General features: G+C 43.8%; 1 protein-coding gene across 2 annotated transcripts in view; it reads right to left on the bottom strand.

Annotated features, from left to right (window-relative positions):
- The window catches only part of trrap (transformation/transcription domain-associated protein), a 77,744-nt gene that overhangs the window by 24,716 nt on the left and 25,078 nt on the right, over window positions 1–27,950 (bottom strand). For both annotated transcript variants that reach the window (XM_017483776.3, XM_017483778.3), the window contains exons 26-57: window positions 27,466–27,726; window positions 26,433–26,594; window positions 25,959–26,055; window positions 24,495–24,616; window positions 23,088–23,258; window positions 22,893–22,961; window positions 20,562–20,681; window positions 20,276–20,395; window positions 20,027–20,191; window positions 19,743–19,924; window positions 19,428–19,626; window positions 16,535–16,663; window positions 15,910–16,176; window positions 15,553–15,759; window positions 14,880–15,038; window positions 14,675–14,803; window positions 14,430–14,540; window positions 14,133–14,279; window positions 12,321–12,534; window positions 10,253–10,378; window positions 9,489–9,635; window positions 8,012–8,211; window positions 7,435–7,556; window positions 6,861–7,074; window positions 5,333–5,512; window positions 5,035–5,181; window positions 4,453–4,572; window positions 3,391–3,678; window positions 2,872–3,009; window positions 2,672–2,784; window positions 2,287–2,422; window positions 580–771 (exon numbers count right to left, since the gene is read on the bottom strand). In XM_017483776.3, the coding sequence (XP_017339265.1) occupies window positions 580–771; window positions 2,287–2,422; window positions 2,672–2,784; window positions 2,872–3,009; window positions 3,391–3,678; window positions 4,453–4,572; window positions 5,035–5,181; window positions 5,333–5,512; window positions 6,861–7,074; window positions 7,435–7,556; window positions 8,012–8,211; window positions 9,489–9,635; window positions 10,253–10,378; window positions 12,321–12,534; window positions 14,133–14,279; window positions 14,430–14,540; window positions 14,675–14,803; window positions 14,880–15,038; window positions 15,553–15,759; window positions 15,910–16,176; window positions 16,535–16,663; window positions 19,428–19,626; window positions 19,743–19,924; window positions 20,027–20,191; window positions 20,276–20,395; window positions 20,562–20,681; window positions 22,893–22,961; window positions 23,088–23,258; window positions 24,495–24,616; window positions 25,959–26,055; window positions 26,433–26,594; window positions 27,466–27,726 (5,154 nt within the window). The remainder of the gene's footprint in view (window positions 1–579; window positions 772–2,286; window positions 2,423–2,671; window positions 2,785–2,871; window positions 3,010–3,390; window positions 3,679–4,452; window positions 4,573–5,034; window positions 5,182–5,332; window positions 5,513–6,860; window positions 7,075–7,434; window positions 7,557–8,011; window positions 8,212–9,488; window positions 9,636–10,252; window positions 10,379–12,320; window positions 12,535–14,132; window positions 14,280–14,429; window positions 14,541–14,674; window positions 14,804–14,879; window positions 15,039–15,552; window positions 15,760–15,909; window positions 16,177–16,534; window positions 16,664–19,427; window positions 19,627–19,742; window positions 19,925–20,026; window positions 20,192–20,275; window positions 20,396–20,561; window positions 20,682–22,892; window positions 22,962–23,087; window positions 23,259–24,494; window positions 24,617–25,958; window positions 26,056–26,432; window positions 26,595–27,465; window positions 27,727–27,950) is intronic.

Genomic DNA, 27,950 nt, shown 5'->3' with positions numbered 1-27,950 from the left:
GCACTGATAGCCTTGTGCAGCGGACAGAAAACGTCTGGCGTGGCAGAAGTAATCTACGGCCACACATCACCTTCACTATTGTGTGCACGGTCTGATTGTGCATGTGTCACTCAAGAAGCTGTAACACGCACTGAATATTAATACAAAGCACCTATTCACAGCCGCAACAGTCCAGCCGACACACAAAGTCAGTCCTAATGACTTAAGTAGCCGTAACCACAGGAGACAGTACTGCTCACAAAGCAAACATGTAGCGAACAAACGTGTCAAAACAGATAGGAGAAATAATTACTTAACATTCAAGCGCAAAGCACGTGTTACCACGAGTGATTTAATTTAATACCGAGAGCAAGCGACATGACGTGAGAACAGGTTTCATGTTACTTCATTATCTTCTTCGGGTTTACCATGTTATTCTTCTGAGACGATTATGAAGTAACACTATTTTACCAGGGCGATGACATGCACCTTGTGAGTATGATAATTTCTGCAAAACAGACAACACAAAGCACAAAGTGTACTGTGGACTGAGAGCGCCTGCTAGCTGGCAAGGGTGCGAGTGTGTGAGAGTTTCCTGACCTGCAGCAGTGGGGTGTGGACATGAGAAACGATGTGAGGCAGTCTCCGCCACTCTCTGATAGCCAGGCTGCTGGCCATCTCCACCAAGCGCTCAATAAAGTTGAGTTGCTGCTCCTCTGGGTGACAGATGGCCAAGTACCCACGGTGCATGTTCACCTTCCATGCCATCTCCTTAGGACAGCTCAGTTCCACCTGACACACACACACACACACAGTCCAATTCTTTTAAAAATTCCAATGAGATTTTAATTATTTAAAAGGTTTCAGAAGGCAGTTAGCGCAAATCCCAAATGGCTTCCGATTAATTACATATTCTCACTACATAGCGTATAATGGAACCTACATGGTGCACAACATATTCAATAAAAAGTCGTGCGGAACTCACCCATAAAACACTCCAACAATTCCACGTAATGACAGATTTTTTTTTGTGTGTGTGTGTGGGTATTTACTTAAAATTAAGTATCAGAGATTTGATACTTAATTTTAAACATTAATGTGAAAATAAATGAAATTGTAAATCATGTCTTTATTTATTCAAAAGGTTGAGGACATAAACCTCTTAATAAATTTATGTTCGGTGGCTAAACGCAAACCATGGCAACCTGAAAATAAACATGTAAATATTATACAGTAAATATTAACACGGTAAAAATGCCACTCAAACGCTAACAAACTCAGTACTCAACAGCCTTTGGTGGTACACCTTGTTATTTTTTTTTTTGTTAAATACCAGCACTGATCGACATAAATGCATTTTTGTAATACTTTAAATCATGTACGTATGATTCCGCTGCATATTAAAATTGCTCAAAAGAATTTGACATACAGTTAATATGAACAATTTCATATCCCGAGACGACACGCTGACAGACCAAATGTCAAATGTGTTGCATCACAGCAACAAAGAACGTACTTCCTGGTGGATAACACCGGTAGCACTGCGTTAATTATTCAAGTTACTTATCCAAGATAGTGGTCAATGTGAACACAAAAGAACAAAAAGTTGTTGACATTCAGCTGCGCAGCATGTTGAGGAGAGTGGGGTGAGTTACAGCCGGAGGGTCACAGCACATTTACCCTGCTCAACGTGTTGATGAATATCCCTGCAGCAGCGTTTGCCATATCATCTACGCCTAAATTGAAAGCTGGAATATTCCAACTTCCTGAAAGCAAAACATACTGCAACACTCTGCACCCTGGCACAGCGCAAACAAATCTCTTCCCAGCAGATGTTTGCGCAATTATTCAAGCATGCATCCATAAACATTAGATGCAGAGCGAATGACGGGAGAAGGCAGAGAAGTGGGCCGACGGTGCCGGACAATTTAATTAGGTGTCACCTTAGAACAGAAACCTCGGTGGATTCATTCTCAGTCTCCTTGAACAGGAGCAAGAGTATTTATAATGTGTCAAGTGGCATCATGTCCTTTTTCCTCCTGACTTTAAAAGACAGGGCCGTAAATTAACCACCAACAGGGAGGCTACATTTCTGAAACGTTGTAAACAACAGCTTCCTGTTTACCACACACCACAGCCTCTGTGAATTAATGTTCTCCTGTTATTCAGACAGAGCTTTTAATACCGATTATGGCTGTGTAATTTCAGGGTAATATCCACACTCCCTATTCAATCAAGGAGAAGTGTAGGAGATGATGGACGGGTAAGAAGCTGGGGGGCGGACGTTGTGTGTTAATCTCGGTTTACCTGCACCAGTGCCTCCTTCATGGCAGCCCAGTTGGAAACTCTCCACGCACACTCCAGCACCAGGTATGCGTTGGTGTGACCTTTGGACTGGCCGTATTCAGTCAGCGCCTCCCACTGGTTCAGTTCCTTAGAGCAGCTGGCGCAGAGGAGAAATGAGCACAGCCTGTGGTTAAACTTTTTTTTTTTTCCTGAATACACGCCTCACAGCAAAGTAAATCAACGTATGCCAAATTCCATAAATTGAGCTTTGGATGGATTACAAAATCCAGCGTGGCTTTAGGAGAGGAGCCTGTCATCTTGGGCCAAGTTCTGAGGGAATGCTTGGCTATGCAGCAGAGAGCTAAGACAGGTCGGCTTCCAACGACTCAAAGGCCACGGAACCTACCGGATCCAATGATCCTCCCATAACTGGTACTCAGGGAAGATGGCAGGAGATGTGTTGGTCCTCTCGTGCTCTTTGCGGGCTTTCTCCATGGCTTTCTCATAACTCTCTTGTGCCTGGACGGAAGAAAACAGCGATGAATGTTTACAGACTCGGCAGGAAATGTTGGGGGTTTACGGTCAGGGTACAGAGTGCTCATCTACCTGCTCGAAGAATCCATGCTGCTCATAGGCAATGGCTGTGCTCGTCTCTGGGAACTTGCAGCGCTTCTGCCACAGCCCCGCCCACATGTCCTCTTCCTGCAGCAGGGAGTACAGCTCTGCCAGCGAGTCCAGGATCTCCTACGGGACACAAACACAGGCTTAGAGGCAATGGAACAATACTGAACCATATCGAGCATGTATTTCAGGATGTGAACATTTTATTTTCTGTTTAATAGCAAGCTACATAGTCAACATGCAAATGCAAGCAATCTTACAGGCGTCACTGTATTGTAATTTTAAGCACATTTCAAATAAAAAAAAATGTTTAAAGGTTTACCTTGCTGAGTAAAATTTAATCTCCTGTACTTCCGGAATCTTGTCTTTGCTTAGAATAAGGCTTTACTGAAGATAGGCAGATCTCCAGCCTACCACAGATCATTTAAAAAAAAAAAAAAAAAAAAAAAAAAAAAAAAAAAAACCACACAAGACAAAAGATTCACAAAGGAGTACTGAGTCTACCTGCTGAGGCGGTGTGATGCTCTCCTGCTCGTAAAACTCGGTGCTCTGTTTGGGTTTGATGTGAAGGCTGAGACCTTTCTCGAAGGCCTGCTGTTCCAGCATGAGGGTGGAGCGGAGCCACAGATTGTGCGTCTTGCCTAGGTACTTGAGCACACAGGGCCTGATAGGGATGGGAGGAACACACTGCGACATGGCCTCCACAAAGCAGTTGAGAGCACTGGGCTGGCAGTCTCTCTGAGCCTGGTGACTGCCGCTGCACAGGAATGGGCCCATCTCCCCAGACAGGGCCTGCAACGGGGCCACGGGGCACAGGGGCACTTTCAGTATTCATAGAATATGTTTTTTTTTTCTTCAAAAAAAAAAGGAGATTATTCAGCTTTGAGAGCGAGCATATCGAATGGCTTTAAAACGCTTTACTTTCCTGGCAATACATACCTGGAAATATTTTTCAATGAATATTTATCATCAAAAATGGCAAGTGGAATAAAAATGTAAATGACGACCAGAGGATCATATTCACACGACAGATCTTGTATTATGTATCCTCATTCAGCTCTTTCTTGCCACTTAGTCAAAACAAAGCCATAAAAGTACTCCGTTTCAATACTTTAGTAATGGCGTTTAAAGATTCACAGCACCCATGATCACAAATCAAAGCTATTTAATTAGAATCTTAATGCTTAAGACATCTGGCCCATTAAATTCCGGATATTTGCATAAATGCATGAATTTCTTCCTCATTACCATGGCCTGCATGTGTAACCGCTACTGAAGAGGGCAAAGAGTCAGAGTGCCTGCTTCCCATGAGCCTACTGATAGGCCTGGTGCGAGGGACGACACATGACCTCTGACACTTTAAGGGCATTCAGCTTACGGATTAGGAAGTGCTGCGATATGCATCAGGAGCGCTGAAACACTTCAATGGCTCCTAAGGTCAAATGAAGAATTTGGCACAGGGCTATTTTCAGAGAACTAAAGTTCTGAAAGGCTTTTTCTTTTTTTTATTTTAGATGCTAGGCCGTAGCTGAGATCCCAGGTACAGAAGAGGACAGTGGGACTCACGTGCTGCTGACGGTCGGACAGGATCTTCCAGAGACGAGGGAAAAGCTGCACCCATGTCTTCTCAGCCAACGGTGTGGAGATGTGACAGAGCTGTATGAGAGCATTCAGCAGCGCTCCCGTCTAAGAAACACACACTTTCAGCTCAGTTATTTACATCTTGAATTAACATTACAGGTAAAAATGCAGTTCATTTTCTGAGTTGTTGGGATTCCAGTGGAACTAAAAAAAAAAAAAAAAAAGAAAAAAAGTTCAGATTTAAATCCGTAGGGATATAATTGGGATTCATTATATATGCATTCTAAAAGTATGCAAACATCTCTGACAGCTGCTCCTCTGGCAAATCGTGACAGGTCATGTCTCTAATCTTCCCCAGTCCTCGAGCCGAAACAAAAAATCACAGCTTAACCTGAAGCACCCTCGAGTCTATATGATGCCATTTATACAGCACAGAGCACTTGTTATTTCAGTCTGTATATAACCCGTCTTATTTTCCAGGGATGAAAAAGTGAGTTATTGTGTGTTCTGCACAGACCAGCTTGAGTCACGTATACCCGAGTAGCATATGTTGAGGTGGCCACTCACCTTGACCTCTCGAAGGGAATCAAGGAACTTGTCATGGCGGTTGGTGAGCATGTGCAGCTGGTTGCCGGCGTCGCGCTCGGCCTGCTCCTTGGTCTTCGGCAGGCTGGTCTGATCCCCGGGTGCCAGCTCAATGTCTATCTCCACATCCTAGACACCAGGACAAAGCAGCGATTTTAATGAGGCAACTTTAAATAAGTGACTTGAGTAATATTAGTTTCTAGGTCTTGATAACTTTGAGACCAGGAAATGCATACTGATGAGTAGGGATAATCAGAATCGTTGAAAATGCTACACAAACCTCCTCTTTGGTCTCGCTGTTCTCCCTCTCACGTGGCTCCTGTTTGATGTGAGTGGCCATGGCGAAGGCGGCGCGGTCGTGGCTGTCAGCCAGGTTGATGACATTGGTGATGGAGGGCAGCATGGAGCCCTGGCAGCTGGTGCCTATGATGCTGCCCTTCTCACACACAGCTAACAGCAGCTGAGGAACATAGAAGGGGTCTCGGTCACTTGAGTTTGATGCCAGCCTCCATTATAACTGCTGCGTGCCCCCTCAGCCCCACCCTTCTGGAAGTGGGGAGTAATCAATCCCCATTTAGGTCTGCACCTTGGCCATGCTTATTGATATCAGTACAGCATAGGGCTGACTTCTGATCTGCTGCACACAACTGCAACTGTCGCATATTTCTATGCTGACAGAGGCCTAGAGGGCACGAAAGCCAGAACGTAGTTCCGCTCCGGCACAGAAGGATGAATCAGTACACGCCACTAGGGCGTGTAGGGCGGCATTAATAATTCACCAGTAAGCAGCCGCATTGATTGTAGCAGAGATGAGGGATTTTTTTTTTTTTTTTTTTTTTTAAACATATGAGCTGCAGCCCACACCGTTACCCTCAAAGTCCGAGATTGATGGCAATCACTTAACACTCTGAAACCCGTTTGCTGAAGTTAAAGAGAAAGTACAGCTTTCCCAATGTTGTGTAGATTCAGGCTGGGTTTCTGAACCGTTCTAAAAACCCACAATGCATTTCATCAGTGTGTGTTTGCTGAAAAGGAACAACAATTCGGAAGTCTAAGGGCAGTTGATAAATATTTGTGCAAAACCCTATTTGCACAACACTTCCTTCAATCCCTGTCAAATACTACTTGTAAATGAAGCAAGACTGCATGATTCTTCCATTCACAGAGGGGTTACTTCTGAAAGGAAAGGAACAAATATGGAAAGAAAGGAATCTGCGGTTAAGAGTTACCAACTTAATGTCAGACCTTGAATGGATCCCACAAAACTTTTGAGAATGTGCCAGAAGTATCTGGAAGTCCTTTTATACTGTATTGTTTCAATGTTGGAATGAGGTACTTGGTCTGGTTCAAAAATGGAGGGAAAAAGAAAAAAAAAAACTAACCAAACCAAAAGCAGCCCCCCCCTTCATTTTTGTCATATACCACAACTTAGCTGTTTTAGTAGTTTTGAATCCGTTATATAGCTGCATCTTGTAAATTTCAACAACTGCCCTTAGGGTCAACATGTCGTCTGATCATTCTCAGTAGGAGAAAACCTATTGAAATTCTTCCATGCCGTACAGATGCAGTATATCGATTAGATATACCACTGTTAGAATATTCCTTTAAAAGCAGTGTTTCTCCATCCTGCATGTTTTGGTGACTTCCCTCCTCCCAGCTCATCTGATTCAACAAATCGGCCAATTAACCTGAACCAGATTTAACTGGCGGAAAACCCCCAACATACGGAGTGCTGCGGCACTCCAGTACGGGGATTGAGAAACACTGCTTTAAGTGAATGCGTTTCAGTGTAAGTGCTTGCTCAGTACCTCAATGCACTGTTTGATCCAGAAGTGACTGCCCATGGCCTCCCAGTTCTGGGAACAGCAGATGTAAAGGAGCCTTTCATAGACACGCCGCTTCATGGAGGCATCAAACACCTCAAAGAACTTCGCTCTGATCAGTGGCTGAGCACAGCGTAGCCCTGAAAGGAAGGCCGGCTCCAGCTTCGATGTGATGTCACTTCCTGACAAGCTCTCATCCCTGAAGGACGGTGAATAAAGGAGGGCTCAGAAAGTTCAGATGTTTGGAAAACTTTCATTTAAAAGTTTATATACGAGAGAGAGAGAGAGAAAATGGAAGGGGTGGGTGGGTATTCAATGAGAATCTCAAACACGGCATGAAAACACAGGCGATGCTTTCAATGGCGTCATCAAGGTTGACTCCGGGTGCACACCAGGACCCCTTCACGCCACCTGCCTCTTAAACACCAAAGCCTGCTCAAGCCCTTCAGCCATCCAAAACTGGCCCTGCACCCCATGAACCAGCTGTGGCCTTGTCGCCATGGCAATAGATAGACGGGCCAGAGCAGCCACACCACCCATGATTAATTGGGGCAATTACCTGTAGACGTAATTAACGAGGTCCAGAAACTGTGCGTTTAATTCAAGGTCATCAGGAAACCGCTTCTCAATGTAGGTCATCATTTTCACCAGCAGAATGGACTTCTCTCGGAGATTCGGCATCTGGGCCAAAAGAAAGAGAGATGAGTGAGAAAGACAGAGGTACAGGGAGTAAAAGAAGAAGAAGAAAGAAAAAAAAAACAAAAACAGAGACGAGGAGGCAGGAGCAACAGGGTGAACAGATTGATACAGTCCATTTATCTCAAATCTATCAGGTGGGCCGTGCACAGCACCTTTGCTCAGCTCCTTTGTCCCAGTGTCAGTTATGTTGCCTCAGGCTAACTGAGAGAACACCTGGGTACAGCCAGCCAGCCAGGGCACGCTGCCCAAAGAACAAAGCTATGGGAGCATTTCAGAAGCACTGAATACACGCACATGTACGCAATCGTTTAAGCATGGGGTCACAGCATCACATGTTTGCGTCTCAATGCTCATGTCGAATTATCAATAGAACCCAGGCTTCCATTTCTAAAATGTACTGATTGAAAATAATAATAATCATCATCATCCTCATCCACCTGGTTGGATGCCATGGGAGAATTGTTCTTCACCCACTCCTCCACAATCTTCACCACAGCGCGGAGGACCTTCGGGTCGGGCGATTTCTCAATCAGGGAGGTGAGAATGACCTGAATGAAGTTCTTCCTCATCTCCATGTTCATCACAGACAGCCTGGTCTTCACCAGGTCCAGACTCAGCATGACCAGCTCACTCGTGACTGTGACACACACACACACACACACACACACACACACACACACACACACACACACACACACACCAGGAGAGGCAATCTGAGGTTAAAATATCATTGATTTATCTGTAGAACTAGAGTAAATTTGACAAAGGAAGGCATTTTTACAAGTCATGGCATGGCCCATTGCAGTTCGTTTCAAATTCAAATTCCACTCTCAGCTTGACAAAATCATCCAGACCCAAACTGTCAAAAGATGGAGGAAAAAAAAAAAAGTGCTTCCTTTACTTTCTGCTACCAGAAGGACTCGAGTTTAGCACAGAGAACTGGAGCTAAGGAAATCTAGAATCTGAATGCGTTTTCGGGTTGATTTGTGAGTGGTTATGCGTGAGTGCTGATCAGCTGTAGCACTGGGGAGATGGAGATCGTGCTAGCTGCAGATTGCTGATTTGAAGCTCTGTGTGGACTCATGCTGTGTGCACAGGGCTTTGGCACAGCTGCCTTGGTGATGCTGCCGAGTGACGATGAGCGACAGCTGAAAGTGTGTGCGTGTGTGCACAAGCTCATCCATGCGTGTCCTGAAGTACACGACCCGTGACTAGGATAGCACTTTGGGAAGGTATGAACCGAGAGGTCGGATTGGAGTTGCTAAGCCGTTGGACGAGGTGAGGAATTTTCTAGCAGAAATTAGTGCTCTCACGTAGCAATGGTTACACTGGTCCTTCTGCAGCACCCAGTGGTCAAATACAGACACCACAGGACACGCTCATGTGCTCGAAGCTAAAGACCATGACATATTTGACTTGAGTCCAGTCACTATGATCATAAGTATAGCTCATTCTATACTCACTCAATCAGCAAATGGCATACACGACTAAGATGTGGGAATTACACATACCAAATAGATGTGACCGATAGAGACTTTTCCATGACCTAATAAAGCGTCATAAAAGCTAATTACACTACAGCCAGCTCTGGGCCACAGAAAAGAACCGTTTTTCCATGACATACAAACTCATGGCTTCAGAACAAAGCAGAGATGAAAGGGAGTAATCCTGTGTGTGTGTGTGTGTGTGTGTGTGTGTATGTGTGTGTGTGTGTGTGAGAGAGAGAGAGACACACGAGCAGGAACAAGGACCTGCAGGTGGCGTGTTGACAAAGAGGCCAGCACTCAAAGCACCATAACGCAGCAGCTCTTAGACAGCAGTTAATAAGAATTAATTCAGCATCATGCAGGTGACCTGGAGTCCTTTAACAGCGGAACAATAGTGATTTGGCCCGTGAGGATTTGGGTGGCTTACCTGCGCTGGTCTCAGTAGCTCCAGGGTTGGTCTGTGGGCTCAGGTGCTCACGTACCATCTTCTGAAGCGAGCGCATGAAGACGGAGATCAGGCGGTCGATGTAGCTGGAGTTGTAGCTGCAGGCTGACTTCAGGATCATCAGAGTTCCTGTAAGTGGAGGAAGAGGAAAGTGAAAGAGAGAAAGAGATGAGGGTTAAGATGACGGGTCATGAGCACGGGGTCTCCCTAATGCACCAGTGTGGGGCCATTTAGTGGGGATGCTAGCAACTTTGAAAGCAGCTCGAGTCTCACACACGTTGAATTACAAGGTCATTTTAAAAGAAATCTGACTGAGATAGCAGCTGAGGTGGGGGTGGAGAGGATGAGTAATGCATTTTTTGGGCTGGGACTCTGGGGAGCAGAGACAAATGTAAAAAGTCACCCTGGCCTGAGACACATACATCATATCAGTGGTGCATGTGCAACTGTATGCCTCCAGCAGGGCGGAATCAGGAGGTATTTATTGACCGGCAGCGCCATTTCGGGCCTGGATCAAATACCATAGGATGTAATCCAATAGTGTTTTACCACCTATTATGTGTTTGTGGGAATTAAGAAACCTTGTGCTTTATGGAATTTCAGAAATCGGCTTCAAAAGCACTTTCCCTGGCAGGATGCAATATTCTTGGCCAAAAAAAATAATTAAAAAAATCCACGTGAAAGTAGACTAAATACATTATTGACACTACAGACATTAAAGTGGTCTTAAGAGAGACACCTCTTACCAAACAGCTGAGTGGGGTTGGCGCTGGTGGCCTTCTCGTAATTGGTAAGCCCCTCGTAAATGACTTTCCCTACAGCTGCGTACAAACACTCCAACTCCTCGTATTTAGAGGCCACAGAAGAGGTACCTGAGAACAGAGAGGAACCGAAAATATGACGTACTAAAAACGAAAATAAAAACAAAACAAGGGACTTGTTAAAATGATGTTTCCCGACAGATGCACTACAACACGTCTCATCGGTGTTCACGTGAACGGAGATACACACCACCCACACTCCTTTAATACATCTATTCATTCATCTTCACCAACCACTTTATCCTGTATTACCCTGTAGTTATAAATATTTACATACAGGCAACTACCTCAGTTTAATGTTGAACAGCATTATACTGCACATATCTGCACTTTATCTAATAATTACCGTTTCCGCCACCCATCTTTATATCCTTACATTATATATTTTTCAAGACTTTTTCTTTTTTCTAACTGTATACAAGTAAATACTATATAAATTTTATGTTGTCACGGACAGTCGTAAAAAGCATTTCACCATACTGTGTATGGTTGTGTGTGTGTGTGTGTGTCAAAAATAAATTTTGAACTGAATTTGATCTGGTAACTGAAGGCCACCGCATGTGATCGACATTATTTTCCACACTCATCAAGTCACTGAGTGAGCCCTCGTGTCATGTGGATGGGGACGCTGTCAGAAATGTTTCGTCACAGAATAAAGGTGATCAGTCAGAAGATCTTTGTAAAGCTTCACAATGGCCTGTGACCCAAAGCATGCCAGTAAAAATATCCAGAACCAAACTTTTTCTTGTAATTTGCCATCCATATGCATGTTAAAATAAATTTGCCAGGTCATCACAAGTACGCTCAAGCTTTTGCTAAAAGCTCTGGTACCTTTAGTCACTTAAAGCACTTTTTCAGTGTACAGTCTGGCTCAACATGCCTTGATAACAAATGAGAACCCGGGGCCATCCCGATCCCGAGTATGTACTTCTCATCACACAACTCCAGCCATGAATGTAGAAGTTTCTTGAGAACGGCTGGTGACTTGATGGGTGAAGTAGTGAAAGTCTACTCAAAATAATAAATAAATTTAAACAAAACCCAGCTCATTTTGATATTTAACCTCTTGAGCCGAAGACACTCTGAGGTTGTTAAATGCAGCACACGCCATCGCTTGTATAGAAGCAATTCCAGCCAGACTCATTAATCAGGATGTCTATGAAACCCTGTTTGAGCAACTGATCATTTGCGGAGCTGAGCTACGCTGCACCGTCAGGTGGAAAAGCACTAGAATTGTGGCCAGGAACCACCTACTTAAACAGGAGGAATCCAAATGACTGACACTGCCATCAACCAGACACAGACTTCTGCTGTAGAAGAGCAGAAAATACCTTGGGTACTCACCACTACCTGCTTCGAACAAACCTTTAATAAAGAATGCTGTTAACTAGCTTACAAGTCATTAATTATCTTGTTCAGAAAAGCTAAATGAGTTTCGATTGGTGTTTCCTGTCAAAAGGTTTGTGCGAATACATGAAGGACCAGGCAGCCAATCAGACGGAGTCAAGACTATGAAGTCTGAACCCAGAATGGTGTATAATATCGGATGTATCAGATGTTCCATTAGCTGTGCTGACTGCATAGCAACGAACTGATCAACAAGAAAGAAAAACAAGATGCCTCTTCATCAGAAAATGTTTGTGTTTATCTGCCCCCCCCCCCCCCCTCCCTTTGCAGCATGTGTTTCTGTGTGATGTAGAATATTATGTGATACTGTCAGGCTGGGCAACATAGCAAATAAATAAATATTAATAAAAAAAAAGTTAAAAAAAAAAAACCCTTTATGAAAAATTCTCGATTACAATTTAAAATTTTTAGATTACATAATACGATTAATAATAAATTGCACTTCTAATCCCACCCCAAGAACCATACGTTCCTGTTGGAAATGGAACTACGTCGTTACATATACACACTAACAGTACTTCCTTTTGCAGTGGAAAAATTCCTAATAATAAATACAGCTTGCCAAGGGCCAGGCTCTTTAACTCACTGGGCTCGGTGGGGAAGATGCTCATGAGTCTGGAGAGCAGAGAGTGTACAGCTCGGAGGACTTTGGTGTTGCCGCAGGTCATGCAGGCCGCAATGCCTCGCTGCAGAGGTTTGAAGTGGGTCAGGATGGCTGGAGACTGCAGCACGGTCAGCAGGAAGCTCAGGATCTCCAGCCCTGTGCAGATGTTTGAGAAGTTGGCCTGGGCAGGCTGCTCCTATACAAGACAGGAAAAACAAGCACACAATCTGAGATTCAAAGAAGCATTCAGCTTTCAAGCATGCTATCTTTTTCAGAAAACAAAACTGAGACATGGCTCTTTAAAACAAGCACCGGTTTCATAGACTGCAACTGGGACCGACTCATGAAAAAAGAGGCGAGCACGAGGCTCAGATGCGTCTCCAGGAGAGACACGGGTAGATAAGATATGCAGTGAGCTGCCCAACATACATCTGGTAGAACATACACCTGATAGAAATCAGATTACGAGAGAATCTGGGCTGGGAATGTAGTCTGCTCCCTTATGAGACCCAGGGCAAGGCACAACACCTAGTGCCTTTGTCAGAGAAATAATGGAGGGCTGTCGTCCACTGGGCAAAGCTAGGACATACTGATAACCACCTTGCTCAGACCTGTCTGTATAGGGGCAGAAGAAATAGCAGTAGAAATTAATCCAGGCAAAAAGGTTTGTTAAAACAAGACTAGGTGGATTGGAAGAAGCATAGTAACAGCTACACATAACACTTTGTAGTTTGGACACACATCACCTGCTCATAGAAGGGGTTTCTTCATTTCCACTACTTAAGAATAATAATGATGCTAACACTATGAAATAATACTTATGGAAGTATTGCATCAGTAGTAGGCTGAGCAGTAGACGGGGGTTTCCCTTAACTTCTAAATGACAAATAATTCAACTAAATTACAACAAACTCTTATTTGTTTCATGCAGAAAACACCTGGATTTATTTTGATACATGAGCATTAACGTCATCATATGCATTTGTCAAGTTCAAATTTGAGTGACCCGCCAAATTAAAGCAGGAATCTGCTTCACAGCCGCAAACTGCTAAACCGTTTAAAGTGAGGAAAAACAAGGTGTTCACTGGCATTCAAGACAGGCAAATGCCAGGAATCTACAATTACACAAGGGCCAAACAGACTGCAGTGTCATTTTATTGCAGCCTGGGGAATAAGGCCCCATTTGTGCATTTCAATCAAACACACAAGCCTGGAGAAGGGCACGTGTGTCTGGTTCGCAAAAGAATCAATAGGGTGGTGTGTCTGGATGACAGGAAGGCCATTCCAACGGCAAGGAGAAAAAGAAGGAAAGACAGGGCAAGTGAGAAAGAGAGCACCGGAAAGGTGGAACAAATACAAAAAAAAAAAAAAAAAATCTAAATTGAGTGTGCTAGAGGAAGTGAAGGAAACGGCAAACACACCCTGAAAGAGTGGATAGACTGCCTAATTGAGACCCAGTCTCCTAGATGACAACAGAATTAGTCACAGTGCTGAGCTCCAGTCCAGGGAGTGAGAAATCCGTCATAAGCCAGACGATATCGATTTGGCTCACATCAAAACAGCTTTTTGGAAAGACAATGGAAAGAATGTGGAGGAATGGGGACAGGATGAGGACAAAGAGAAAGTCTCGATCGAGACAAAGAGGGCAGAAAAACGTCAAAAGGGCTAAGTATTTACACAAGCTCAGGAACGTAGCTGGCGTGGGAACGAACCGTGAAATGAAGTACATTTCAATAAATTACTGATCACCTAAAGCCAGGTTTGAATTGTTTTCCAAACATCATGTGTACTCACGACAGTCATGAGCAGTTTGTCAAACCACTGCAGTTTGAGCTCGGCACGGGGCCACATGTCTGGCCGGAGGGCCATCTTCATCAAATTCACGCAGCGGCGGGAGAGCAGCTCACCAGGAGAGCCTGCTACGCTAGAGACGTCGTTCACCTAGGACCAGAAGACAATGAATGTGCTGGAGTACAGAATTCTACAATGCAATATGGCAAAAATGTAGAACAGCTCACAAGAGAATAATCTCATTTAGGTAAAGTGACAACAAGAGATGTTGTGGACAACATGGCGGTTTATATACTGCACCTGGCATGCGATGCGGATGAGGAAGTTGACCACGGTGTCGGTGTGCTGCTTCTCTACAGGTTTGGTGAGCAGCGCCTCAGTGCCAGGCATTGACTGACTGCGGCCAAACACCTGATGAGAGAAATACGAGACTTTGTGTTCAAACATCGCATGTCGAATCATTTAAAACAGATACAGGCAGACAAAGAGAGACGGGACTGCAGTTGTGACACATTAAACTGACTCTGGGTTTAAGGTTTCCTCACCGTGCCCACTGCACCGGTAGCCGTGCGGAACCTCTTGACATCCTGAGCAGAGTCCACAGATGCTCCCCGCTTCAGCGCTCCAGAGCTCGTGCCTTCGCCACCAGCAGCTGCGTCTGCTTCCGATTCCGGCTGCCACCAAACCACACTGTTCACAAAAGAGTTTCACTTCGAAAGGAAATTCAAAAGGTTTGTAAACGTGCCTGACCTGCTGATCTTTGATCCGCTGAAGCTCCCATTTGATGACCACCTCAGCCAGGTCCACAGCCAGCTTCCTCTGCTCGATAGTGACACTGGGGGTGAAGCCGAGTCGCTGCATGGCACTGATCATGTGCTGCACAAGGTGATGCCTTACCGGGTAGTAAACCTGTCCACAAACAAGCACGGTGTCATCAAGAGTGACAGCAAATGGACTGTCCGTTTTTCTGTTTGGGTATAACATTAAAAGTCCCCATGAAATCAAAATGGATGAACGAACATGTCCGCCTTAAGGTTAGCTATAAGCTAGTGTGCGCCAAAACAATGACAAAGTTCACATTTAGAAGATACATGCATATTCAAATTCTACAATTTTGATGACATCATTCTGCACTTCAGCTTCTCATCAGATTTTCCGTCCAATCAAATGCTCTCTAGAATCTGAAGTGTCCCACCACGATGTCATAAAAATCCATGGCACTAACTGTCAAGTACGGCTTAGTCCGGGCTGTGATGCAAGTTAAACACTACCGGCTATTTAAAAATGCAGAGGGGCCAGTCGATACGTCCTGCCCTGACTTCCTGTTTCAGTGGAAATCATGTCGACATGTTTAATAATGCCGCACGTTTCGAGACACTTCACGGGGACTTCATGAGCTGTATAAGTAGAGGCTGACTCATACCCTGAAGTGCTGCACGATGAGGTGCAGGATATGGACCAGCTGTGGGACAGTGTGGCCTTCCTCCACAATGATCTTACGGGTCCAGTGAGTGAGCATCTGATGCCCATCCTCCATGCGGGCGGGTACAGCTGGGGTGAGGATAGCCATGGCCTGTCGCACGATGGCACGAGCCTCCATAGTGTGAGCCTTCAACAGACTGTGGAACACCTGAAAACAAAAACATTCGTGGGTATTCAGGTCCGGATAATGATTCATACAAAACGATATCAAAATCATCTAAATGGTTCTGCATACAGTTTTAGAAGGGAACTGGATTATAGATGGTGTGTATTAGGACTTTGCTCCTAATTTTCTAACCTGCAGGACAATTTTCTTGTGAATGGCGAACTTTGCGATGATGTGGGCCAGGAGCAGATGGCCGCTGTATTTGCAGGCCGGGTCCACGCAGGCTTTGGGTAGCAGACAGGGCCAGGCGAAGGTCATGAGGCGCCGCAGTTTGCTGTTCCTGCTCTTGTTGTTGTCGTGAATGTGGTGGGGCGCGTGTTCCACCAGCAGTGTGGAGAACTGAAGCAGGTTGATCCTCAGGGAGTCCAGGAGGTCAGATTGCTTCTCTGGGTCCAGCACCTGCACGACAGTTAAAAAAAAAACAGACTTACGTTTCGGCCTTTGAAAAAAAAAAAAATATTATTTAAGTGAGTAAATACAGAGATTTTTGGTGGCTAAAAAAGATCAGGCTAAGAGAGTAACTGATAGGCCAGGCTCTGTGCCATGGTTAATGCCAGACTGGGGAAGAGATAATCAATTTGAGTGTGAAACAAACGGAGGCCATTATCCCACAGGATAGCCAACAGTCTTGGCTTTAATCGGATTCGAAACACCACAAACACTACGACCTTTTACAAGGTTGTGATATCTCTCAGATAATACTAGCCACCTGGTCAGGAGTGAAGGACAGCTCAGTTGTGGAAGCCTGCAGCATTACCTTGGTGATGAAAACACTAGTGATGCTCTCGGGGTTGTCGCCCTCCGGGTTGGGAGGGCCTAGGAGCTGCTCGCCTTCCCCTTTCTCAAAGCTGTACAGAAAAGCTGGGTGTAGGATGTGCTGCAAAACCTGAGGGGGCGGGGGTTGGGTCAAAGTAATGCAAATAAACAAAACATCCATTATAATTAACAGATCAACAACACTTTGGACTGGCAATGATTCGATGAATGCTAAGCCCAGGCTGCAGGAGTGACCATGTTGTCAAGAGCGTGCTGTAATTTATTGCTTCCGCAGAACGTCTGCTGCTGGGTGGCAGCTCGGATTTTGAGTCATCGGTGGCAGTTCATTCTCCAGCTCTGTGATATTAATCACACTGACATGAGAGCACATTACAATAATGTCATTAGACTGTTTGCGTTCCCCTCTGGCTCTCCTGCTCAAATTCCAGGAAGGAGAATGATAAATGTAGAAAAATGTTGTGTGTCTAAGTGTACAAAGGGGACATGAGATGACATGAGATGGAAACAAAATGAAGGAAAAAAAAAAAGGAAGAAAAGCAACAGATAAAAATGACGAGCAGAAAAATCAAAATAATAAAACATTACTGTAGTTCTCGTCTAGTAGGCGCAGCCTAAAACAACAGGGGTTTTACTTTTGGAAATTTCCATGTTATGATAACCTAAGCGAAAAACTTAAAAAGCCGGTGGTGAAAATTCTAGGAAAAAATTTATTCTGAAATCTTTGATCAAAATTCTATTTGCACAGATTTGTATACAAGACAAAACCCAAAAGAAATTACAATAGATCAAATCCTCTAATTGTTCTTTTCTTATCTGAAATACAGAAAGAAGGGAAAAAAAAAAAAAAGAAGAAGAGGGATTATCACAGCGTTGTAAGCTGAAACTACAGTGTGTCGGTTGCTTAGCCAAAAATATGCAGTGTTTTGCTTTAGTTCTGCTCAGCAAGGCCACGTTTGTCTGTACATTTGATAGCTGTCGTGTATGATAAAGTTATGAACATGAACATGCTAGAACTGGCAGCAGAGGTAGCGATGTACCCTATTTACAACAGTTGTGCCCTCTGCACAGAAAAGACTGATTTAGGGGCATTCCAGACACAAACGGTACGAGAACCAGTAGAGTAAGGAAAAATAAATGGAGGGAAAAAAAAAAAAAAAAAAATCAACCATGAGATAACTGTCTGATCATACACCGTGACTAACCCGAACACTACAACCTTCACACATGTGGGAACGTGCTGTACAGCCATCAAGCACTACTCAGAAGGAAAATCCTGTTCTACAAAATAATTCATTCTTAAGAAATATTTATACTTATATAAAATGTCGAATTAAACTGTAATTTTATTATTATTCCCACATTTCTTTTTAACAGTAAAAATCATTATCTTTACAAGCTCTCAAAATACCAATATCTGCATAAAGCAGTCAATTACTATATTAATAATACTCAGAATAAAACACTAACATCATGTCTAAACTCTCAAGTTGTTGGGCTCTCTCTCTCTCAAAACTCATCTCATTAAGCCCTTACAGAAAAGCATCTGGCAGCACCACTTGAGCCGAGACGCATCCCATTAGAGAGAGTGATCAATAATCATGTCTGCTCGTCCCCCGGGGTAATTCAGACCAGTGGGCTAACCCGGCTTTGTCTCTCTCTGCAGGTGAGACAAAAAAAAACGGCGGTGTCGGCTGGCTGCACGGCGTTATTCAATAGTGGCCGCTGCGTGCGTGTGTTTTTGTTGTGTTAGCGTGTGTGTAAAATAAATGACGGCACGTACGGTGCTGGTATCAGGCAGGCCGCAGGGCTGCAGGTGTGCCTTCATTATCCCCCACCCTAATGAGCCCCTACGCCGTTAGCATGAGTGATGGAGCAGCACAGACTCCATTACACACTATCTATTATGGCAGCACACAGCCCCTAAACACAGACACCCAGCTACGCATCCACTACAAAACCCACAGAGAATACCACTCAAAACAAGCATTGTGTTCAAGCGTGTTGCCGGGTCTACTCTCGGAAAACGGCTCTGCGTGCACTTTTGGTGGCGGCGATTCGGATGCAGACTGGCGGGAGGTGAAACGATGGTTACGACATGCAGAACTGTAGGAGTGCGGTGACGGCTAAACCTTCAAAAATCATGGAAACAGACCCGTCAAAGGGAAAGGGGAAATTAATCAAAGGACATTGAAGACACAACGGGAAAAAAAACAACAACAACAAAAAAAAACAGCAGATATTATATGGATAAATTTCAACACTGAAATGGGTCACCATTTATTGACTGGTGCTATGGTTTGATGAGCAGACTTAAAGAATGTTAAGCAAACCTTCTCTAACGGTCGCCTCGACTCGAAATCATATTCACCTCTCTGGATATGATTTGTGTAAAGATGTGTGACCTGCAGAGAAATATTCAGTACTGCTCCTCAGAGAGCCGCAGGTGCGTAGATGCAGTGCCTCGAAGAGCAAAGCGGAGTTTTCCTACGATAAAAGCTTATTCCCTGCTTCAGCCCATATAAATTCAGCAGGGCCTCTCAAATACACGATAATATTCCCAATGCAGGTAGCAGGTACAGAGCTAGAGGGTGTGAGAGATGCACGTGAACACTGATCCATGTCATGAAATCAGCCCCCCCCCAACCCTCCAAAATAAGTCCCAGCTAACAGAGGGAAAGGCTCACAGCAAAGTTAAGCCAGATCAGGTATCCACTATGTAGCAAAGGCATGCTAAACACCTTGGGGAGTTTCTTGTCTGGTAATTTAATAGGGTCCAATTTCCAAGCCTTGGAAAATCAGTCCTGTATTGTACTTAACTAGAGCTAGGTGAAAACAATTCTCCCAATAGCAGCATCTTTAAAAAGGTGTCTCACCTTGGCTTTGAGCTCATCGTTAAACTGCGGGTCGTTGAATTCGACGAAGCGGAAGAAGAGCGCTCGCTTGTGTGCGATGCTGTAGTTCTTTGGAATCTCTTCCTCCATGTATTCCTTTAGGAAGGTCATGTTGCACAGGAAGCGGCCAGTGAAGGCTCGCAAAAGCTGGAACAGCAGCTCGATCTCCGAGTAGTTACGTCTGGTGAAGCAACAATCCGCTCAGTCAACAAACGAATAGGAATTGCTCTAATTCGAATCGTACAGATTTCTGCAGGGTCATGTGATTGAGCAACATTTACAACGTCTTGGTCGTACTTGCAATAGCTGAGCAGGCAGTAGGCCAGCAATTTAGGCTCCTTCCAGTTAGTCGCAGCCATGTTGTCTTTACGGTGGCGCTCCTGGAAGGCCTCGCTGACCCAGACACGCCTTAGCTGGCTGACCAAAGAGTGCTGGCTGGCCAGCCAGCCTTCGTCATTCTTCACTATGATGCTTATGATCTAAGACAGAAGAGAAACAGTTACACTGCAGTCCTGGAGTGAACCGTCAATCTTCGGGTTAATCTGGAACGACGAGAATGATGACCCAAGATTTTTGCTCACCTTAATGGCCTGGAACTGCAGGTCTAGGCGAGCCGTGCTGGTGGAGGGTGAGCCAGGTCGAACTGTACCTGGAGTACCTGCAGGAACTAGTAAGGGGACAAACCGGCTCGGGTTCGAAGCCAACACATCTCGGAGGGGCTTGGCATCTTTGTGCTTCAAGAAACTCTGAAATAGGAGATAAACGATTCAACCATGTCCAGTCCCTAAAATGAAGAAGTGCTTATAAGCAGAATACTCAAAAGGGTTTACCATGAACATGCGGCTCCACTGTGGGTCATTCAGCGTGGCCTCCATCATGAACAGTTCTACTGTCTGGGAGGGGTGACGTGTCAGGAACTTGATGAGCGGCTCTCGGAAAGGACTGCCCGCCTTAATGAACAGGAAACAGAAAAGTTCATATGCCTGTTGCCCAATATGACAAAACACAACGTACAGAGACCAATGGTTTGACATTTTTTTGATGATAAACAGTCTGGGTTTTAAAAAATAAAAATATAATAATAATAATAATAATAATAATAATATTATTAAGTACCTCAATTAGCATGGCTCGCTCAGTCTTCATAACGACCTCCAGTAGGGGTTTGACCAGAGTCTGAGGAGCAGCCGGGATCAGGTGAAAGAGGTTTATGATGGCCGAGCAGATCTTCATCTCCTATATGGACAAACAAAGAGAGAAAAATAAGGTGATTCTGTTAGTAAGTCATACAAATGTCATGACCCATGGTACAGACTAAACAGCAAGGAACACTGGGAAAAATCCTCAGTAACAATACAGAGGTTTTTACATTTCTAATCAGTCCCTCCAGGATTTTGCAAATCGCAGAAATAAACACAAAATCAAGCACTCTCTTCAATATTCGGAGGAGCTTGCAATTTTTTTTTTTAAATTACTGCAGATTTTGGCCAAAACGCATCATGTGACATCATCACGATGCGCATTTAACCCAAAGCCCACTGACTCATGTGTGATGAACATGAGCGCAACTTAAAAGGTCTCATTTACCAACAAACAATCACTGCAAAAGACCGTGCAAAACTATTTCGCGCAATAGCGATTTTACCAATTCAATAAAAAAATAGCACACTGCAAATTTCGATAAAAGACGCAGCAAAAATTAAGCATTTTTGGCCGCAACAATCGCACACACACACAAAAAAAATGTGCAAAATCCTGCACGGATTGATTTAATGTTGAATATAGTAAAGACGGATTATGAAGTAAATAAATATTCCAGATGTTTCCAGATTAAGAATACTGTCAAGAACAGGTCAGGAATTTGGTTTGTTTTAGATGACTACACAAGAGATGCTGCTTGCTGACCTAGGGCAGCATAACGCACTAGTCTGGGAGGAAAGCATCAAAGAAAACAGCTATTTTACCCAGGTATTCTAGTGCGATCAAAAAGTTTTTTAAAAATCTTAGTACTTTAAAGCACCTTCAGACCGTCAAGTGAAATTATTATTATTTTTTTAAATAGCAATTTTTAGACAATGCAAAACCCGCATGAAAATATCCTAGTACATATATACATACACTCATCATCACCTGTCTAAATGCTCCACTCAACAACGACTAGTCAATGATGCAACAATGACAACTAATGACAAAGTCTAGACCTGAAAGGGATGCGCATAGGACAAAGGTGATAATCAGAAATCAAACACGACACCACAGACACAGTGGCACAGTTAGAGTTACAGAGCACTCCATCAGCACTGACAGAAAAAAAAAAAAAAGAAGCACGGGCACAGGAAGAACGCCTCCCAACACAGCACCATCTCACCTCCACACCCTCCATTGCAGGCTGCTCCGGAACAAGAGAATAACGGGGACACAATCAGCAAAGCAGTGAGTGACAGGACAGCAGTGAAGAACATTAATGATGGAGGGGTGGCTGAGGTGCGAAAATGAAAGGAGATGCACAGAAGAGATGCCACGAGTCGACCAAATGAGTGGAGTGGGCTGGTCATGAAGCACAGACTTACAGAGGGACTGAGTGGGGTCTAAACATTAACAGCTAACCCACTCAAATATATAAACACAAATACCCAAATCATACAAACATATACGCACTAAAACCTAAGAAATTAGCAGCATAGCAAAAGACATGGAAAAAAAAAAAAAAAAAAAACAACGTTCAGTTTATCAGTTCTGGTGTGTGGCAGAGATTTATAGTCTAACAGCTTCATAGTGATAAAAAGTTCTAAACTGACTCATGATACATTCAAAAGACAAGGTTGAAGAAAATCATAAAAACATAAGCATTGCCCACCCTGTTTCACTTCTCCCAGCTCAGCATCCTGAGCCCCGCCCCCTGCCCCTGGCTGACCCCGCCTCATCAGCATGGCCGCCCATGAGTACAGAGGTACAGGTACAGAGGGCCAATTTGCATGTTATTACAATATATTTAGAAAACGTGGGTACCACGGTGAATGTTAGCTATCCATGAGGTTCCATCCTCTCACCTTTTCTTTCCTCTACAAGGTTATCTGCCCACCAGATAACAAAGATCCAGTGCTCGGAGGCTTGTTAGCAAGCCGACACTTGGGAGCCTGGCGCCTAATTAATCATTGATTGTAATATGGCCACTCGCACCTCATATCTGAGCGAGTTGTACTAGGGGAGAACACAGTGCAGACACCTCAGGTCTCTGCTATCTTACCCAGCACTGCTAGAACGGTGCTAGAGCGCTGACTGCAGAGGCTTGAGCCCAAGCAGAAAATCACTCAGAGGAATATCTGCATTGGGAAAAATGCGAAGGTCACCGTAAAGACACCAAGAGTCAGCACTGACTCGCAGTAATAAGCTCACTCAGCCCTGCTGAAGCCTAATGCAAGCAAAAGGAAACCCGCTCGCACTTACACTGCCGTCACTGCGTTGGCCTCCTTTATGAGTGAGCACCACCACCTCCATCCATTTCCTCAAGTGTTGCTGAGAGAAACAAAGCCGAAAGGTTACGCAGATGTAATATGACCGTCTTGACATTTCAGAATAAATGCCAGATAGAACAAGAAGTGACAATGAGCTATAATGTCTTGTTATGTGCCAGTAACTCACCATCATCTGGTCGCAGAACTTGTCGTTAAAGGAGTTGGGGAAGAGTCTTGTGACGGAGGTCAGTCGGTTTACTACATTTAGAGTCAGACTGCGATAATCCCCCAGCATCATCAGCAGAGGCCGCATGTGAGTATGGATCTGATCCACTTCAATGGTGGCTCCCTCCAAGAACTTTGGGAAAGGGGGGATGGGGTGGGGCATAACCACACAATGAGACACACATTCACTTAAGGAGGCTTTCATGAAGCTTTCTTCTAGGCAGGAGTTCTGACTTTGACATCTCAAAAATGGGGAAAATGAATCGGTGAAATCACTGAGTAAATGTCAAATAGTCAAGAGCAGTACAAATAATTTTACCTGCCTGTTTGTAATTCTTTAAAAGATCGTCATCTGCATGCACTAATTAATGCACCAAGTAAACGGCATTCTATTGTAGAAAAAAATAATAATAATATAGCCGATAGTTTTTCCCTGGTTGCGTCCAGTGTGGGAAGTGTCCGCTGCCGTTATACAGCACGAGAGCGGCCTCTAAATAAAATCCATCACTGACTAATTTTGTTGTGTTATTTGGAGTGTTTGTAATATTTTTTGTAATAATGTTCGGCAACATTTTACATCGAGTGTTATGTTTTCATTCAGTATCGATTTTAAAAAGCAATTTTATTTTAAAGTATCCATTTTAAATCAGTCGATTGATCGTTTATGGGCAGGTACCACGCAACTTAGTAAAATCCTCTACCGCTCGACCTCTACTCAATTATCAGTCAGACTACACCTTGGCCACCGTGTGTAGTGCAGCAGGTGATGGCTTTCACGAGCATGCACTACAGTTCCAGCATTGAAGCAAGTCTCATCACCAGGAAGAGCGTTATGTTTACATGCATTTCCTTTTGCAAATGTCAATAAGTGTGAAATGGATTCATGAACGCATCATTGAAAACCAGCCGTATAGAATTTGGTATATTATGATAAATTCAATGCCGCACCAGGTATAGTAGTGCGACTGATTTAACCAACACATTATAATATAATATGCCATTGCAACAATATACATCATTACCCAGACCGATGTGTGCGACTACTTTAAAAAGGAGAAATGTGACATTATTCTACCGCAATATCATGCTGCAGAAAAACAACATGCTGTCTTTCAGTCTCCTGTCACACTGGGGCAGAAAAACTCAAAGCCTAGTGCATCTCCATTAGCAGAGGAAAGGCCACTCTAATAAAGCCCAGGCCAGTCTTCCATAGCAAGATGATGCATCATAGCCACATTCATTTTCCTCACCGCCTGCCTCACTCAATCCTGTATTGATTGTTCCAGGCAGAACTCATTAGTGGCAGCACGGCAGGGAGAGATGCAGAGAAAGGGGAATAAAAGAAGACCAGTGTTATGAGAGAGCTGACCTTTCTCATGCAGGCCTCTCCAGCCTCTTGCAGCTCACTGTTGGTGGAGTTCAGGGCCTTGAAGAGCGCTGCAATAATCTTCTCCCTAGACTGGGGCAGGTAGTTACAGGCTGCCAAAGCATCTGAACAAGCGCACACACACACACACACACACACACACCCCGAAAACGGTTTATGTAAAATGCATATTAATGTTCACAGGAAGTTCACAACTCTTTCGTAACTCTTGACCAAATGTGTGTGGCAGATTGAGAAAACCTGTTGGACATCACTGAATTCTGGTAAACAGGTAGTACAGTGGTGCTTGAAATTTATACATTTCTGCATAAATATGATCTAAATCATCATCAAATCCTATACAGTCCTAAAAGTAGATAAGGAAAACCCAATTAAACAATTGAGACAAAATATACTTGGTCATTTATTTATTGAGGAAAATGATCCAGTATTGCATATCTGTGAGTGGCAAAAGTATGTGAACCTTTGCTTTCAGTATCTGGTGTGACCCGCTTGTGCAGCAATAACTGCAAGTAAACGTTTCCGCTAACTGCTGATCAGTCCTGAACGTCAGCTTGGAGGAATTTTAACCCATTCCTCAGTACAGAACAGCTTCAACTCTGGGATGTTGGTGGGTTTCTTCACATGAACCGCTTGTTTGAGGTCTTTCCACAACATTTCTATTGGATTACGGTCAGCACTTTGACTTGGCCATTCCAAAACATTAACTTTATTCTTCTTTAACCATTCTTTGATGGAATGACTGGGGCGATGTCTTGCTGCATCACCCACTTTCTCTTGAGATTCCGTTCATGGACAGACGTCCTGATATTTTCCTTTAGAATCTCTTCCAGCCTGATGAGCATCAACAACTCTTTTTCTGAGGTCCTCCAATATCTCCTTTGTTCATGCCATGATACACTTACACAAAAATGTGCTGTGAAGTTCACACTTTGATAGAGCTCTGTTCTTTAAATAAAACATGGTGCTCACTCACACCGGAACATCATCCCATTGATTAAAAACACCTGACTCTAATTTCACCTTCAAATTAACCGCTAATCCTAGCGGTTCACATACTTTTGCCACTCACAGATATGAAATATTGGATCATGTTCCTCAATAAATAAATGACAAAGCATAACAATTTTATCTCATTTGTTGAATTGGGTTCTCTTTATCTACTTTTAGGACTTGTGTAAAAATCTGATGATGTTTTCGATCATATTTATGCAGATGTATAGAAAATTCTAAAGGGTTCACAAACCTTCACACACCACTGTAAATTATAAGGTTATAAATTAAGTTATAACAATAGACACTTGTGAAGGTAAAGTGTATATCTTATGAATTATATAGCTTATTGAAATCTAAGTGAAATTTCCCTAGACTGCCCACACACGGTACAAGCAGTACCTCTATACTCAGGTACAGGTTAAGTTCATTAGCTGGAAGTAGAATACTTACTGAGTGCGGCGATCCGCAAGGGCACCAGAGAAGGCAGACTCTTGTAGCAGGGCAGCTTCATAAGTGCTGCATCTTCAGCCTCACACAGATTCAACAACTGCACAAGACAAACACTGCTAAAGGCAAAAGCAACTGGAATAAACAATATCAACAACAAAAAAAGGACCCTATTAAAGAAATATCCCAAGTTTAACCGTAAACCCTTTGGTAGAATGTGTGTGATTACCAAAAATAATAACGGACTTGTACTGGGAAAAGAGTTTTGGCATTTGTAAACAAATGCATAATAAAAGTTTAAGAACAGTTATAGTATTTAATCAGAGTTGCAGTAAATAAACATTAGGAATAATTATTTTATAGGCTTTACAATGATTTCATAGCACTGCAAATTTGTTAGTTGTTGTTCTATTAATACTAGGCATGATTGATTACTCTCAATGTGTGTATGTATGATTGAATTTTGGTACTCTGCACCTCAGTGTAGAAGACCTTGTGCTCGACGACGCCAAGATCCATGGTGAAGAGGCGAGGCTGCAGCGTGGTGCAGAATGTGTTCCCTTCCATCAGCCCTATCTGAGCGTTGGCAGGCTGGTGACGAAGAAGGTGCTTCTTAGGAGGAACCATGTCCTGAAGAACCTGATAGCAAACAAACATCATTCTTAAACTTTTCCTAGATTACATGTGAAGCCATACAATCAATTAAAGGGTTGCGAGAGGTTATATCCTAAGCTACATTTGTCTTTGGTTTATTGCTTTTATTACCTATGTGAAGCATCGGGAGGCTTTGTAATATAAAAATATTACTCCAGCTCTAGTTCAACCAAGTCCATGAACATCAATCAGTATATAGCCAGATCCATATCTCCCTGCAGTTCTCACCTGGCTAGCCCACTGAAGCTAAGCGTGGTTGAGCCTTTCCAGTAGCTGGATGGGAGAAGTCCTAAGGAAAACTAAGGTTGCTGCTGGAAGTGGTATTAGTGAGGCCAGCAAGGGGCACACACCCTGTGGTCTGTGTGGGGGCCTAATGCCCCAGTGTAGTGACGGGGACACTATACTGTAAACACACTATACTGTCTTTCGGATGAGACGTTAAACCGAGGTCCTGACTCTCTGTGGTTTTTAAAAATCCCAGGACACTTATTGCAAAAGAGTAAGGGTATAATCCCGGTGTCCTGGTGAAATTCTCCCATTGGCCCTTTGCTATCATGGCCCCTAATAATCTCCATCTCTGAATTGGCTACATCACTCTCTCCTCTCCACTAATAGCCGGTGTGTGGTGGCAGTTCTGACGCACTATGGCTGCCGTCGCATCATCCAGGTGGATGCTACACACTAGTGGTGGCTGATGAGATCCCCCACTATGTAAAGCATTTTCAGTGTCTTGAAAAGCACCATATAAATGGAACTGTAACTAACGAACAGTGTGGACAAAGAGGATGAAAAGGTAATAATTTACAGCCCTGATGGTACACCGTAATAATTCGAGTACACCACTCAAAAAACACACCTCTTTGTGAGGCTCCATGATGATAGTGACGCTCTTGCCAGTAACCTGTGCCAGAACCTGCAATGAGTGCATGGCTTGCTTGCGCACAGTGGAGTTGGGTGAGGTCACCTCGCGCACCAGGTCGTGGGTCACCATGTGAAAGGACTTGTCCTGTGCACTGAGCAACTCCTCGGTCTTCTCCTCCTCCTTCAGTGGAGTGGCACAGCGCACCAGCAGCTGCTCCAGGGTGGTCTTCGCCATGGCCACTGCACCGTTAGATACCTGCGACAAACAACAGGAGGTCAGTGCTTACAAGGTTGCACTACTGGTACAGATTCAGGGAACCACAATGAAGCTGTAAGCCAATAACACTGTAAGCCAATAAACCAATAACAGCATAAGTATTTTATTTTTTTTAATCGATTAAAGAACACCACATACTTTTTATTCATTTACAGACACATTTAATGCTGTGGAAGATCCACAAAACAACTTTGTTAGCACTT

This window comes from Ictalurus punctatus, chromosome 13 (assembly GCF_001660625.3).
Source record: "Ictalurus punctatus breed USDA103 chromosome 13, Coco_2.0, whole genome shotgun sequence".
In the NCBI taxonomy this organism is placed as follows: Eukaryota; Metazoa; Chordata; class Actinopteri; order Siluriformes; family Ictaluridae; genus Ictalurus; species Ictalurus punctatus.
The sequence above is the reverse complement of the archived record's forward strand: the minus strand, read 5'-3'. Positions and strand labels throughout refer to the sequence as shown.